Here is a 14,256-nt window from a genome sequence, read left to right as displayed (position 1 = left end):
GGAAAAGTAATATCTAGTTTCTGCTCTGTCAGTGCCCATCTTTTTAGATTTACCCAATTGCGTAGTCGACTACACCTAAAAACATGGGGCACTGCAGGCATGGAGTGATTCCGTCTGCCTCATCATAATGAGTGGTTCCATCAGTGAGTTCCTCTGATTCCTGTTTTTGTGTTTTGGGTTAGTATGATTACAGCAATGCCAGATTTATACAGGTTTTTATGTTTGGCTAATTTTCCCCACTAAAAAACTATTTTTTTTACAAACAATCACTATAGTTTGAGAGCTGTAATTTTTTTATTTTTCCACAGACAGAACTGAGTGAGGACTTGTTTTTTTGCAGGCTGAGATGATGTTTTCAGTAATACCATTGTGACTTTTTGATCACGTATTATTTCACTTTTCCACAGCAGCATGATGAAAAATCAGTGTTTTTGTCATTACTTTATGTTTTTTGCTTTTGTCCATATGGTGTATGTAAACAGATGCTATATTACCTGAACTGAGAGGTTGCTGCTGATACCACCAGTACTGGTCAATTCTGCCCTCTCAAATGCCGTTTTTAACCTTTGTTCCATGTTTTGGACATAAACACAAGTATGGACATTACCGCCAGTTCCCATCAACTTCAGAACTGTGAAAATAGAAGGACATTAAAAAGTTGAAATTACAATCTGGTACATTTTTAAGACTTTATCCACACAAGTGTATAACACAGTGTTACAGAACCCTCCAGCACCAATAATGTTATGCAGTATATGTATGTATAATAGTTTCCATGTGAAATGCATCAGTCTACAGGCTGCGCCCCTGGACAAGATATTCTCTTTCTGACCTCCCCCACCTTTGTAATTCCCACAGTAAATATTAGCAGGCTCCGGCCCCCTGCGGCTATTGTAATGTATGTCTGGCCTGCTGTTTTTCTATTGGCCTGCCTGTTATGATCCGGTGACCTTGGAGCAGCATGAAAACTTTCACTGGAGAAGGTGGTAACTAAACTGACCACAAATCCTGATCTTAACACCGCAACTAGAAGTAGCCGTGGGGTGTACCTAACAAGCCCTAGACACCTCGTCACAGCCGGAGGACTAAATACCCCTAAAGATGGAAATAGGAATACTATCTTGCCTCAGAGCAGAACCCCAAAGGATAGGCAGCCCCCCACAAATATTGGCTGTGAGTAGGAGAGGAAAAACACACACAGTCAGAAAACAGGATATAGCACAAGAGGCCGCTCTAGCTAAAATAGGAAAGGATAGGACAGAGTTCTGTGCGGTCAGTATTAAAACCCTTCCAAAAATATCCACAGCAGATTATACAAAAATTCCTCCATCTAACTAAAGACGTGGAACGTATATCTGCAACTTCAGAGACTACAAAACTCAGAGCAGGAATACAATAAAAAACAAGCACACAGCTTGTGTGCCATAGAAAAAGAAACAGACACTTATCTTTGCTGAATTGGCAGCTAAGCAGGAGAAGCCAGACAGAGATCCAATACTTCACAAGAAACATTGACAACTGGCAAGGACTAATGAGTCCTGCAAACCTAAATACTCCAGTCAGAACTGCAATCAGCAGATACACCTGTCCAGGACTGCAGCCCAGAGACAACTGCATTACCACCTACAACCACCGGAGGGAGCCCAAAAGCAGAATTCACAACAGTACCCCCCCCCTTGAGGAGGGGTCACCGAACCCTCACCAGAGCCCCCAGGCCAATCAGGATGAGCCAGATGAAAGCCACAAACCAAATCAGCGGCATGGACATCAGAGGCAAAAACCCAAGAATTATCCTCCTGGCCATAGCCCTTCCATTTGACAAGGTACTGAAGCTTCCGCCTCGAAAAACGGGAATCCAAAATCTTCTCAACAACATATTCCAACTCCCCATCAACCAACACAGGGGCTGGAGGATCAACAGAGGGAACAACGGGCTCCACATATTTCCGCAATAAAGATCTATGGAAGACATTATGGATAGCTAAAGAGGCCGGAAGCGCCAGTCGAAAAGACACCGGATTAATAATCTCAGAAATCCTATAAGGACCAATAGACCGAGGCTTAAACTTAGGAGAAGAAACCTTCATAGGAACATGACGAGAAGACAACCAGACCAGATCCCCAACCCGAAGCCGGGAACCAACACACCGACGACGGTTAACAAAATGTTGAGCCTCCTCCTGAGACAACACCAAATTGTCCACCACATGAGCCCAAATCTGCTGCAACCTGTCAACCACAGAATCCACACCAGGACAGTCAGAAGGCTCAACCTGCCCAGAAGAAAAACGAAGATGAAAACCAAAATTACAAAAGAAAGGCGAAACCAAAGTAGCCGAACTAGCCCGATTATTAAGGGCAAACTCGGCCAATGGCAAGAAAGCCACCCAATCATCCTGATCAGCAGACACAAAGCATCTCAAATAAGTCTCCACAGTCTGATTAGTTCGCTCGGTCTGACCATTTGTCTGAGGATGAAACGCAGAAGAAAAAGACAAATCAATGCCCAGCCTAGCACAAAAGGCCTGCCAAAATCTAGACACAAACTGGGAACCTCTGTCGGACACAATATTCTCCGGAATACCATGCAAACGGACCACATGCTGAAAAAACAACGGAAACAAATCGGAAGAGGAAGGCAATTTAGGCAAAGGCACCAAATGAACCATCTTAGAGAACCTGTTATGACCTGGTGGTCAGGACAATAATGGACCTGGTGGTTAATAGAACACGGAATGACCTGATAGTTACTGATAATAAAGGACGAGCTCTGGGACGTGGGAACTCTGCTGACCGCAATCCCTAATCCTATCAAACACACTAGAAATAGCCGTGGATTGCGCCTAACGCTCCCTATGCAACTCGGCACAGCCTAAGGAACTAGCTAGCCCTGAAGAAAGAAAAATAAAGCCTACCTTGCCTCAGAGAAATTCCCCAAAGGAAAAGGCAGCCCCCCACATATAATGACTGTGAGTAAAGATGAAAATACAAACACAGAGATGAAATAGATTTAGCAAAGTGAGGCCCGACTTACTGAACAGACCGAGGATAGGAAAGGTTACTTTGCGGTCAGCACAAAACCTACAAAAGGACCACGCAGAGGGCGCAAAAAGACCCTCTGCACCGACTCACGGTGCGGAGGCGCTCCCTCTGCGTCCCAGAGCTTCCAGCAAGCAAGACAACAATAAAAATAGCAAGCTGGACAGAAAAATAGCAAACCAAAGAAATACAAGCTGGAACTTAGCTTCTGCTGGGAAGACAAGTCACAAGAACGATCCAGGAGTGAACTAGACCAATACTGGAACATTGACAGGTGGCATGGAGCAAAGATCTAAGTGGAGTTAAATAGAGCAGCCAGCTAACGAATTAACCTCGTCACCTGTGACGAGGTGACGAGGCTTTATTTTTCTATCTTCAGGGCTAGCTAGTTCCTTAGGCTGTGCCGAGTTGCATAGGGAGCGTTAGGAGCAATCCACGGCTATTTCTAGTGTGTTTGATAGGATTAGGGATTGCGGTCAGCAGAGTTCCCACGTCCCAGAGCTCGTCCTTTATTATCAGTAACTATCAGGTCATTCCGTGTGCTCTTAACCACCAGGTCCATTCTTGTCGTGACCACCAGGTCATAACAGGGAGGCAGAGGAAGACATTGATGGCTTTTTGCAGGACTTTGAGCGGCAGTGTGCCCTTCATCAAGTGAAGCCGGAGGAATGGGTTCAGATTCTGGCCAGCAAGCTGACAGGCCGGGCCGCGGACGCCTATCGCACGGTACCCGATGAGGACTGAATGGACTATGAGCAGATCAAAGAAGTGATCTTGGCCCTGTATGCGCTGACACCAGAGGCATACCGCCAAAAGTTCCGCGGACTTATAAAATGAGTAACCGATACCCACGCTGAATGGGCCTGTAAATTACGGCAGTCACTGCTACAGTTGGTACAAGGGAGCCAAGCAACCACTAAGGAGGACTTCCTCCAGCTCTTCTTGTTAGAACGATTCTTGGACTAAACCCCGAGACACAGGAATGGCTTCGGGACAGGCAGCCAATGACTCTTGAGGAAGCCGCTCGTCTGGCCGATGAACATTATGACGCCAGGAGGCCTCAGTTGTCCGGATCAAAGATGGTCACTAGGGGTCCGCCCATGGACCTAGAGGGCCCCAAACCACCGAAGATTGTAGGGGGACCAGCTAGAAACCCGGCCTACCACAGTTCCCCTGGGGCGCGATGCCACACCTGCAATCAGCGGGGCCACCTGCAAAGACAATGTCCCAACCGGACTCAGCATACCCAGTGGCCAAAGGCGGGAACAGCTACCTTCTGCCGGGCCGCTGTACACTGCTACCAAGGCGAAGCTGACCCAGCATTGGGGGCTACAACTAACCAAGGGGTGGAAGACATGGAGGAAGTGCTGGCAGCCCAGGCAGATAATCAACAACAGCATCGACAGGTCGTGCGGGTTAATGGGAAAAGCATGCAGGGACTAAGAGATTCCGGAGCAACTTTGAGCCTTGTGAAGCCTCATCACGTCCGGGACCAAGAGAAGACGGACCGGACAGTGGCAGTCCGTGTAGCAGGAGGAGCCATACATCAACTGCCCACTGCCAGGATTCACCTGAACTGGGGAGTTGGGGATGGCCTTGTTGAGGTCGGCTTGATGGAGGATTTGCCTGCAGACGTTTTGCTGGGAAATGACTTGGGGCCCATGTTGTCTGCCTTCTCGGTTGCCCCTCTGGCTGAGATATATCCTGTGACCACCCGGAGACAAGCTCGAGCTGCGGAGGCGGAATCACACTCAGAGGAGGCCCAGGTAAGACATCCCAGCCCTACACGTATTCCCATAGCCAGACACATTTCTTGGGCCACCCCAGATGAATTTAAGAGGGAGTTACTTGAGGATCCTTCATTGGAGGGATATCGGGGGAAGGCACCGGAGGGGAGAGGGGTACTGGAAGGGGAACAGTTTATATGGAAGCAGGGACTCCTCTACCGGATCACAGAGCAGCACCACACAGGGACGAGCCCCACTATAAAATGACAGCTGGTAGTTCCCAAGAAGTATAGGCAGGAGTTACTGCGAATCTCTCATGACATACCCGTGGCCGGGCACTTCGGCATCAGTCGCACCAGGCATCGTCTGACACAAAACTTCTTTTGGCCGGGGGTAACCTATGATGTTCGTCAATACTGCCAGACCTGTGACAGTTGCCAGCGCATTGGCAAGAGGGGAGATCGATGCAAGCCAAATTACGCCCCCTCCCCATTGTGGAGGAACCATTTAGCCGAGTAGCGGTCGATCTGATAGGGCAGTTAGCCAAACCCAGTCCATCAGGGAGAAGTTATATATTGACAGTAGTAGATTATGCCACACGGTATCCAGAGGCAGTTGCGTTACCTAACATACAGGCAGAGACGGTGGCGGCTGCCCTGCTCCAGGTTGTCTCACGGGTTGGATTTCGCCGGGAGATTATCTCAGACCAGGGTACCCAGTTTACAGCAGAGGTGACCAACCAACTGTGAAAGCTGTGCGGCGGAAAGTCCATTAGAAGCGCCCCGTACCACCCGCAAACCAATGGGTTGTGTGAATGCTTTAACGGGACGTTAAAACAACTCATTGGGACTTTTACCAGGACCTACAGGGACTGGGAGAAATTCTTGCCTCACCTCCTGTTTGCCTATCGAGAGTTGCCCCAAGAATCCACGGGGTTCTCCCCATTTGAACTGGTATACGGGAGACGGGTAAGGGGACCCCTAGACTTAGTGCTAGAACACTGGGAAGGGGAGGGCACCACAGAAGGGGTACCTATTGTACCCTATGTGCTGGAATTCCGGGACCGCCTACAGGAGCTGACCCAGGCTGTACGTGGGAACATGCAGGTGGCCCAGCGGCGCCAGCGCGTACGGTACGATCGGAGGGCCAGAGAGCGCACCTTGGAAATAGGGCAGAAGGTCCTGGTGTTAGAGCCCACTAGGCAGAACAAGTTCCAAGCTGCATGGCAGGGGCCCTACCAGGTAGTGGGGAAAATAGCCGACCCCACCTATAATGTCGCCGATTGTGACGACCCCAGGGTTATCCGCATGTTCCACGTGAATATGCAGAAGCCCTATCGGGAGCACCCTGAAGAGGTAGTGGCCATCTGTGCACCTGAAGCAGAGGATATAGCTGGACTACCCTTGCCTGATGTCTTAGGGGAGAGGACTCAGTCTAAAACATGGGACCAGGTACACTGGGGTGAAGACTTAGGTCCCCGGGATAGACAGCAAGCAGAGGAGTTGTTGAGGCAGCGACAGAGGATGTTTTCGGGGAAACCCGGGTACACTCACCTGGCACAACACAAGGCTGAGACCCAGGATCAGACCCCCCTGCGACAACCCCCCTTCCGCATCCCTGAGTCTGTACGAGAAGGGATGCGACAAGAGATACAAGAGATGTTGCGTTTAGGGGTCATTGAAGAGTCAGATAGTCCCTGGGCATCCCCCGTAGTGTTAGTGCCCAAGAAGGATGGGGCTACACGGTTTTGTGTATACTATCATAAGCTCAATGAGAAAACAGTGACGGATGCGTATCCCATGCCACGTGTGGATGACTTGTTAGACCGGCTGGCGGGGGCAAAGTATTTGACCACCATCGATCTATGCAAAGGCTACAGGCAGATTCCCCTTAGTCCTGATGCTATTCCCAAGTCGGCATTTGTCACCCCGTTTAGCTTATTCCAGTTTCGAGTTATGCCATTCGGGATGAAGACTGCCCCGGCGACCTTCCAGAGGCTGGCTGACCAGCTTCTGGATGGTCTCCAGGACTCTGCGTGTGCCTACCTGGATGACATCGCCATCTACAGCGCGACATGGGAAGAGCATCTAAATCACCTAGAGACAGTATTAGACAGGATCCACAGGGCCGGAATCACCCTGAACCCAAACAAGTGTCACGTGGGCAAAGCAGAGGTTCAGTATTTAGGGCATTGGGTGGGAAGTGGGAAACAGAGACCAGAACCAGCCAAGATTGAGGCCATAGCCAAATGGCCCACCCCACGCACTAAAACCCAGGTCATGGCGTTTCTAGGGACAGCGGGATATTACAGGAAATTCGTTCCCAATTACACCAGCGTAGCCAAGCCCCTCACTGATCTGACCCGTAAGAACCAACCCCGCCAGGTAACCTGGACCCCAGAGTGTGAGGAAGCCTTCCGCCAGCTAAAGGACGCCCTCATCAATACCCCTGTATTGGCCGCACCCGATCCAACTAAACGTTTCCTTGTCCACACAGACGCTTCTATGTTTGGATTGGGGGCAGTACTAAGCCAAGTCAGGCCGGACGGCCAAGAACACCCGATAGCTTACCTGAGTCAGAAACTACTGCTCCGTGAAGTGAGCTATGCGGCTATCGAGAAGGAGTGCCTGGCAATAGTATGGGCACTCAAAAAGTTACAACCATATTTGTATGGATGACAGTTTTCCCTCCTAACGGACCATTATCCCCTAGTCTGGTTTAATCGGGTCTCCGGAGACAACACCAGATTACTATGGTGGAGTTTAGCCCTACAACCTCTGGACTTCACCATCCACTACAGACCCGGCAAACAAAACGGTAATGCCGATGGACTAAGTCGACAAATGGAACTCGTACCAACCCCATAAACTTCGGTCATCCTCAAACCGATCCGTTAATGATCAGACTGTGTATGCCGATCGCGTCGCTGAAAAGGTGAGCCGTGTTACAGAACCCCCCAGCACCAAGAATGTTATGCAGTATATGTATGTATAATAGTTTCCATGTGAAATGCATCAGTCCACAGGCTGCGCCCCTGGACAAGATATTCTCTTTCTGACCTCCCCCCACCTTTGTAATTCCCACAGTAAATATTAGCCCCCTGTGGCTATTGTAATGTATGTCTGGCCTGCTGTTTTCCTATTGGCCTGCGCTGTGTATCTGTGTTATATATTCTGTGTGCTGTAAATAAAGGGTGTTCTTAGACTGGAAATACGTGGAGAAGCAGTCACAGTCAGCTTTTATATGCTCTCATGTAATTAAGAAATTCCTGCCAGCGTCCTTTATTCAGAATCTAGCAAAAGCAGAGTGGACCTCCTTGAAACACGGGGTGGTACTGAAAGAGGTACCCCAGCTTGGTAGAGCCCGTTACACACAGTATATACACTATATAAATATATACCGTATATACGCGAGTATAAGCCGACCCGAGTATAAGACGACCCCCCCCCCTAATTTTGCCACAAAAAACTGGGAAACTTAATGACTCGAGTATAAGCCTAGGGTGGGAAATGCAGCAGCTACCGGTAAATGTCAAAACTAAAAATAGATACCAATCAAAGTAAAAATAATTGAGGCATCAGTAGGTTGTGTTTTTGAATATCCATATTGAATCAGGAGCTCCATATAATGCTCCATAAAATTTATGATGGCCCCATAAGATTCTCCATATTAAAATCTGCCCCATATAATCCTGCATAAAGGTTAATAATGGCCCCATAAGATGCTCCATAGACACATTTGCCCAATATAATGCTGCACAAATGTTGATTATGGCCCTATAAGATGATCCATAAAGATATTGCCCCATATAGTGCTGCACAAACCTTGATTATGGCCCCATAAGATGCTCCATACAGACACTTGCCCCATATAATGCTCCACAAACGTTAATTATGGCCCCATAAGATGCTCCATAAAGATATTTGCCCATATAGTGCTGCACAAACGTTATGGCCCCATAAGATACTCCATACAGACATTTGCCCCATACAATGCTGCACAAACGTTAATTATGGCCCCATAAGATGCTCCATAAAGATATTTGCCCCATATAGTGCTGCACAAACGTTGATTATGGCCCCATATAGACACTTGCCCCATTTGTTGTTGCTGCGATGAAAAAAAAACAAAATCACATACTCACCTCTCGTCGCTCAGGCCCCCGGCACTTTCAATAATCACCTGACTTCGTTCCGGCGCCGCTCCATCTTCAGCCTCTTCTGCACTGACGTTCAGGCTGAGGGCGTGCACTAACCACGTCACCATGCCCTCTGACCTGAACATCACTGCAGAAGATGCTGAAGACGGAGCGGCGCCCGGAACAGGGAGCAGGTGAATATCGCGCAGCGCTCCCCCTCCCCATTATACTCACCTGCTCCTGGCGCGGTCCCTGCTTCCCCGGCGCCGCAGCCTCTTCCTGTACTGAGTGGTAACCGTTACCGCACATTACAGTAATGAATATGCGGCTCCACCCCTATGGGAGATGGAGCCGCATATTCATTACTGCAATGAGCAGTACCATGTGACCGCTCAGTACAGTTAGAAGCTGGGGCGCCGGGGAGCCAGGGACCTGCATTGACCGCGCCAGGAGTAGGTGAGTATAATTAGACAGCCCCCGCTCCCCCTCCCCTGCCGACCCCTGGGTATGACTCGAGTATAAGCCGAGAGGGGGACTTTCAGCCCAAAAAAATGGGCTGAAAATCTCGGCTTATACTCAAGTATATACGGTAAGTCTTTATATAACCTCCTTAACATTAGCATTGCAATGCTAAGAACGAAAACTCATGGAATTATGGAAATCACATGATGGATAGACATGTTAATGATATATAAATGATGAAAAATGGAAGCAAAACTTTCAAAATATCAAGATTTTTTCAGTCTCAAATATGCAGAAATCCCCACACTTATACATCTTGGCCGCTATCAATGAGATTATTAATGGTTGTCTTAGGAATATTCTGCCACGTTGAATTCTCTTGGGCAAATCATCAAGATCTGCTGCTGGCAGCTCCCTTTGCAACTGCTCCTCAGTGATGTTCCAGATGTGCCTGATGACAAGTCCGGAGACGTTGTAGCACATTTGGCCACGCAGGCTACTTAAAGTAGCATGAGTAGCATGTGGCCTGGTGTTTTATTCCATTTTGCAGCCACAATTAGATCCTGTGTCTAGTTTAACTTGAAAAATTTGGTGAAAGGTCTTTTTAAGTGAATTCTTCCCACTTTAGTAATGCCATAAAAGCAGTCAGAGATCAGGTTGGGCAAAAGTGAGGGTTCAAAAGGAAACACATAATTTTCTGTTTTCAGGGGGGTGAGCATTGTCCAAAGTGTGTTTGAGATGCCAGTAAACATGGAAACCCCCTATATTTCCCTGGATTGATGATGGAGCTGAGTGGTGGCTTGTCTTATGGGGGATCACATTTATCCTGTGCTCTACCCTGAGTACTTATGTTGGAATTTCTTCACTATAAAGGAGGTAGACAGAGTCACTTTGGACTCTGTCTGGCCTTTGTTCCGGCATTGCCCATCTTTTTAGATGTGTGCAAAAGCATGGTCGACTGTGTTCTGTGCATTCTTAAAGAGTTGGGACACTGCTGAAAAAGAGTCCAGACAGCATCAAAAGTACTCCATCTGTCTTATTATAGTGATTGGTCCCTTTGGGGGGTTTCATCCTCTCATACATCTAAACTTTGATCCTTCTTAATCTAAAACGCAGAACTACATTACAAAAAATCTTCTTGATAGGTTCCAGAAATCATCCATTGTCCCACTCACAAACCTTCGATCAGACCATCCTTCCCCACTGCTCAATAGGAGATTACATGAACTAAACCTTTGTTTCAGCAGCTGGTGACAAACCTATAGACTGATAAACTTGACAAAGAACATTACCCTTTTGTATAATTCCCACCCAACATAACATTCATTCATCTTTTATATTTAAACACTTGTATAAATCCACTCACCTGTTTTTACCCTAAAGCTGACATGAGGGGCAGGTTCCCATGATTCTGCCACTACAGGTACTGACTGCAAGGCAGAAATAAGACGTCTGAGTTCTGTAACGTTAAAGATGCCATTTCCAGTAAGAACGTCTACAATGGCTGATGGAACATACAATGAGGAGTTAACCGATACAGAATATCCCACAGTCATATTAAATGACTGGCTTGCCACCTATAAGATCAACAGATATAAGATTCAGAATATAACTTGCAGTTGCCAATATAAATAGAACATTAAGCATGAAAAATATGCATATAATAAAATACTTTCACATAAAACTGGCAAATATAGAGAAATAGATTAGATTAAGAAAAGGCCAAATACGTACCTGTGAAATCCCTAAACTACAGATGTGCAAACCCGAACAGTAAAGTTCTGGGTCTAAACACTAGGTGGGCTTCAATGGATTAGGCGTAATGCGAATTATTTTTTATTTTATGCCTTTTTATTTTTATTTCAAATACAGGTGTGTCTTTTTTTCAAATAAAGGATGTTATTCTTGCTGTGTAATTGAGCGTGTCTTACTTCACCCCCACAAATATTACCCCACATGCCACTGTACCAGGCAAAGTGGGAAGAGCGAGGCTCAGTGCCATAATTGGTGCGTCTTATTGATGTGTAATTTCTGAGGTGGCTGAGGGCTGATGTTCTTAGCCTGAGATGAAGAACAATTTCCCTGACTCCTACTCTGGCTATTAATATCAGTCAACAGCTGTCTGTTTAGCCTTTGCTGGTTTGAAATTAATTTGGGGGGACCCTATGTCATTTTTTTATGATAAACTGTGTAGGAGGTGTGGTATAAATCTGTGCTGCCTTAGTAATGAGGTTCCAAAGAATTATAAAATTAGACGGTGGTTTATTCAACGCGTTTCAAGGTCAGTGCAACCCCTTCTTCAGGTAATTACACATACAATATATTTTTTTTAGGTACTCCCATAAAATAATCAGTGAAGGCTAATCAAACAGCTGTGAACTGATATTAATAACCTGGGAACCTTTAGGGATATTGCCCTCATTCCCAGGATATTAACATCAGACATCAGCCCTCAGCCATCGGCTTTCCTTATGCTGCTTCTGAAAATTATGGGAGACCCCTAAGCGTTTTCTTTTTCTTTTTTTTTTTCAAGTATGAACAAGAACCGTAAGGTCATATTATAGCAACTGTTTCTCTTGCTTTGCAAGTGCAGGCTGATTAACAACCGCGAATCCAGCACTCAGCACTCTGGCATTGAACTTTCCGGAACTGGACCTATGGTGAGACCCGGTGGCTTGAACTCAGGTAACGTTTCAGGAGTTACCAGAGTTCATAGCCACCTTGCAGCTGCCAGGCCTGGAAACCTCATGAAAAACTTTAAGGGACATTATAAGGTTACTGGAGTTTCCTGTTGCTGAAACACCTGGAGGCTGGGAACTAAGGTTACATTGGGTGTGTATTTTACAGTGCTTATTAATAAATAAAAAATGAATTAGAAAAACAGCTTGGGGTCCCCGTAATTTTCATAAGCAGCAGAGGGAAAGCTGATGGCTGATGTTAATATTCTGGAAAGGAGAAATTAGCGAAAAAAGGTTCCCAAGCTATTAATATTAGCTTACAGATGTTTGCTTACTGGTTATTATAGGGGAGACCCCCCCCCCCAAAAAAAAAAGACATGAAGTCCCCCTATACTCAATAACTAGCAAAGGCTGTGGGCTGGTATTAATAGCCTAGGAAAAGGCAATAGGCTCTCAGCCGTCCTAGAAATGGAGCATCAGTAAGAACTTTCTCATGCAGTGTATGGTGCCATAAGTGAAGTCATGTTTGAACTCTTATGAACTTTCTCACGGCAGCTCAGCACTAGACACTGCATGAGTGATTACACTCCTGTTAGTGTAAACCACCTGACAGGGTGAGCAGTCACTGATGTGCTGCTCTCCAAATCATTCAGATCGCCATGGGATAGTATGGATTATCTTCACATTGGACAGGTGAGGGATATGGTTGTTTATTATTTTGGTTTTTTTTCCAAGGGACTTGGGCATCAGTGGATTATGTGTAAGGTGAGTATTATGGTTATTATTTTCTGTCTTTCACAGCGGACATGGGCTTCAATGGATAAGGCATAAGGTGAGTGAAACTGTGCTTTTTTATTTTTATTTCAAATAAAGGAGTCTGTGTCTTCCTTTCAATTAAATAATTTTATTCTGGCTGTGTCTTTTTTTACAATCTAACTATGGGGTTAGAAATGGGGGTATCTTATAGACACCTTTCCATTATTAACCTGTGGGCTTGATGTCAGCGGCCATAAAACAGCTGACAACAACCCCACAGCCATTACACCACTTGCAACTGAACAAGGACAAGTGGGAAGAACTGAGCAAAGCGCTACAATTGGAGCATCTAATAGATGCACCTTCTCTGGGGTGATTGCGGGCTGCTATTTTAAAGCTGGGGGGCAATATTCATGGCCCCTTACCAGTCTGAGAATACCAACCTCCAGCTGTTTTCTTTAGCTTGGGTGGTTGTCAAAAATGAGAGTGATCCCAAGCCGTTTTTTTTAATTATTTAAAAAATTAAAAAAAACAGTGTGGGGCCCCTCAATTCTTGATAACCAGCCATGATAAAGCTGACAGCTGAGGGTTGCAGCCCACAGATGTCAGTTTTGCCTGCCCTAGTTACCAAAAATAGAAGAAACCAATGTAATTTTTCTTTTTATTTATTTATAGCACAGGCGGTGGCTGATGAATACTCCCATCAGAGGTGCCTGTTAACGCTGTCATCAGCAACAGCAGGCATACTGTTGTGAATTCTGTGGCAGAGCTCCCTCTTGTGGTCACAAGTGGTACTTCGGCTGATTCTCTCTGTGAGCTTCCGTTGGTGGAGGAAAGTGGTACTGCGGCTTCTGAGTTTCCTTCCTCAGGTGATATGGTGAAGTCGTTAGGTGCTGCTCTATTTAACTCCACCTAGTGCTTTGATCCTGGCCTCCAGTCAATGTTCTAGTATTGGACCTGTCTCCTCCTGGATCATTCCTGTGGCCTGCTGCTCTGCATAGCTAAGTTATTCTTTGCTATTTGTTTGCTGTTTTTTTCTGTCCAGCTTGTCTATTTGTTTTTTCCTGCTTGCTGGAAGCTCTGGGACGCAGAGGGTGTACCTCCATGCCGTTAGTTCGGTACGGAGGGTCTTTTTGCCCCCTTTGCGTGGTTTTTGTAGGGTTTTGTGTTGACCGCAAAGTTACCTTTCCTATCCTCGCTCTGTTCAGAAAGTTGGGCCTCGCTTTGCTAAATCTATTTCATCTCTACGTTTGTCTTTTCATCTTAACTCACAGTCATTATATGTGGGGGGCTGCCTTTTCCTTTGGGGATATTTCTCTGAGGCAAGGTAGGCTTATTTTCTATCTTCAGGCTAGCTAGTTTCTCAGGCCGTGCCGAGTTGCATAGGGAGCGTTAGGCGCAATCCATGGCTGCCTTTAGTGTGGTTGGAGAGGATTAGGGATTGCGGTCAACAGAG

General features: G+C 46.5%; 1 protein-coding gene across 1 annotated transcript in view; it reads right to left on the bottom strand.

The window, feature by feature from the left end:
* The window catches only part of KIAA1549L (KIAA1549 like), a 738,873-nt gene that overhangs the window by 453,412 nt on the left and 271,205 nt on the right, over window positions 1-14,256 (bottom strand). The window contains exons 5-6 of the mRNA XM_069739753.1: window positions 10,733-10,943; window positions 495-631 (exon numbers count right to left, since the gene is read on the bottom strand). Coding sequence (XP_069595854.1) covers window positions 495-631; window positions 10,733-10,943 — 348 coding nt within the window. The remainder of the gene's footprint in view (window positions 1-494; window positions 632-10,732; window positions 10,944-14,256) is intronic.

This window comes from Ranitomeya imitator, chromosome 9 (genome assembly GCF_032444005.1).
Source record: "Ranitomeya imitator isolate aRanImi1 chromosome 9, aRanImi1.pri, whole genome shotgun sequence".
Lineage (NCBI taxonomy): Eukaryota > Metazoa > Chordata > Amphibia > Anura > Dendrobatidae > Ranitomeya > Ranitomeya imitator.
Note: the sequence above shows the minus strand (reverse complement) of the source record. Positions and strands in the feature narration are given on the sequence as shown.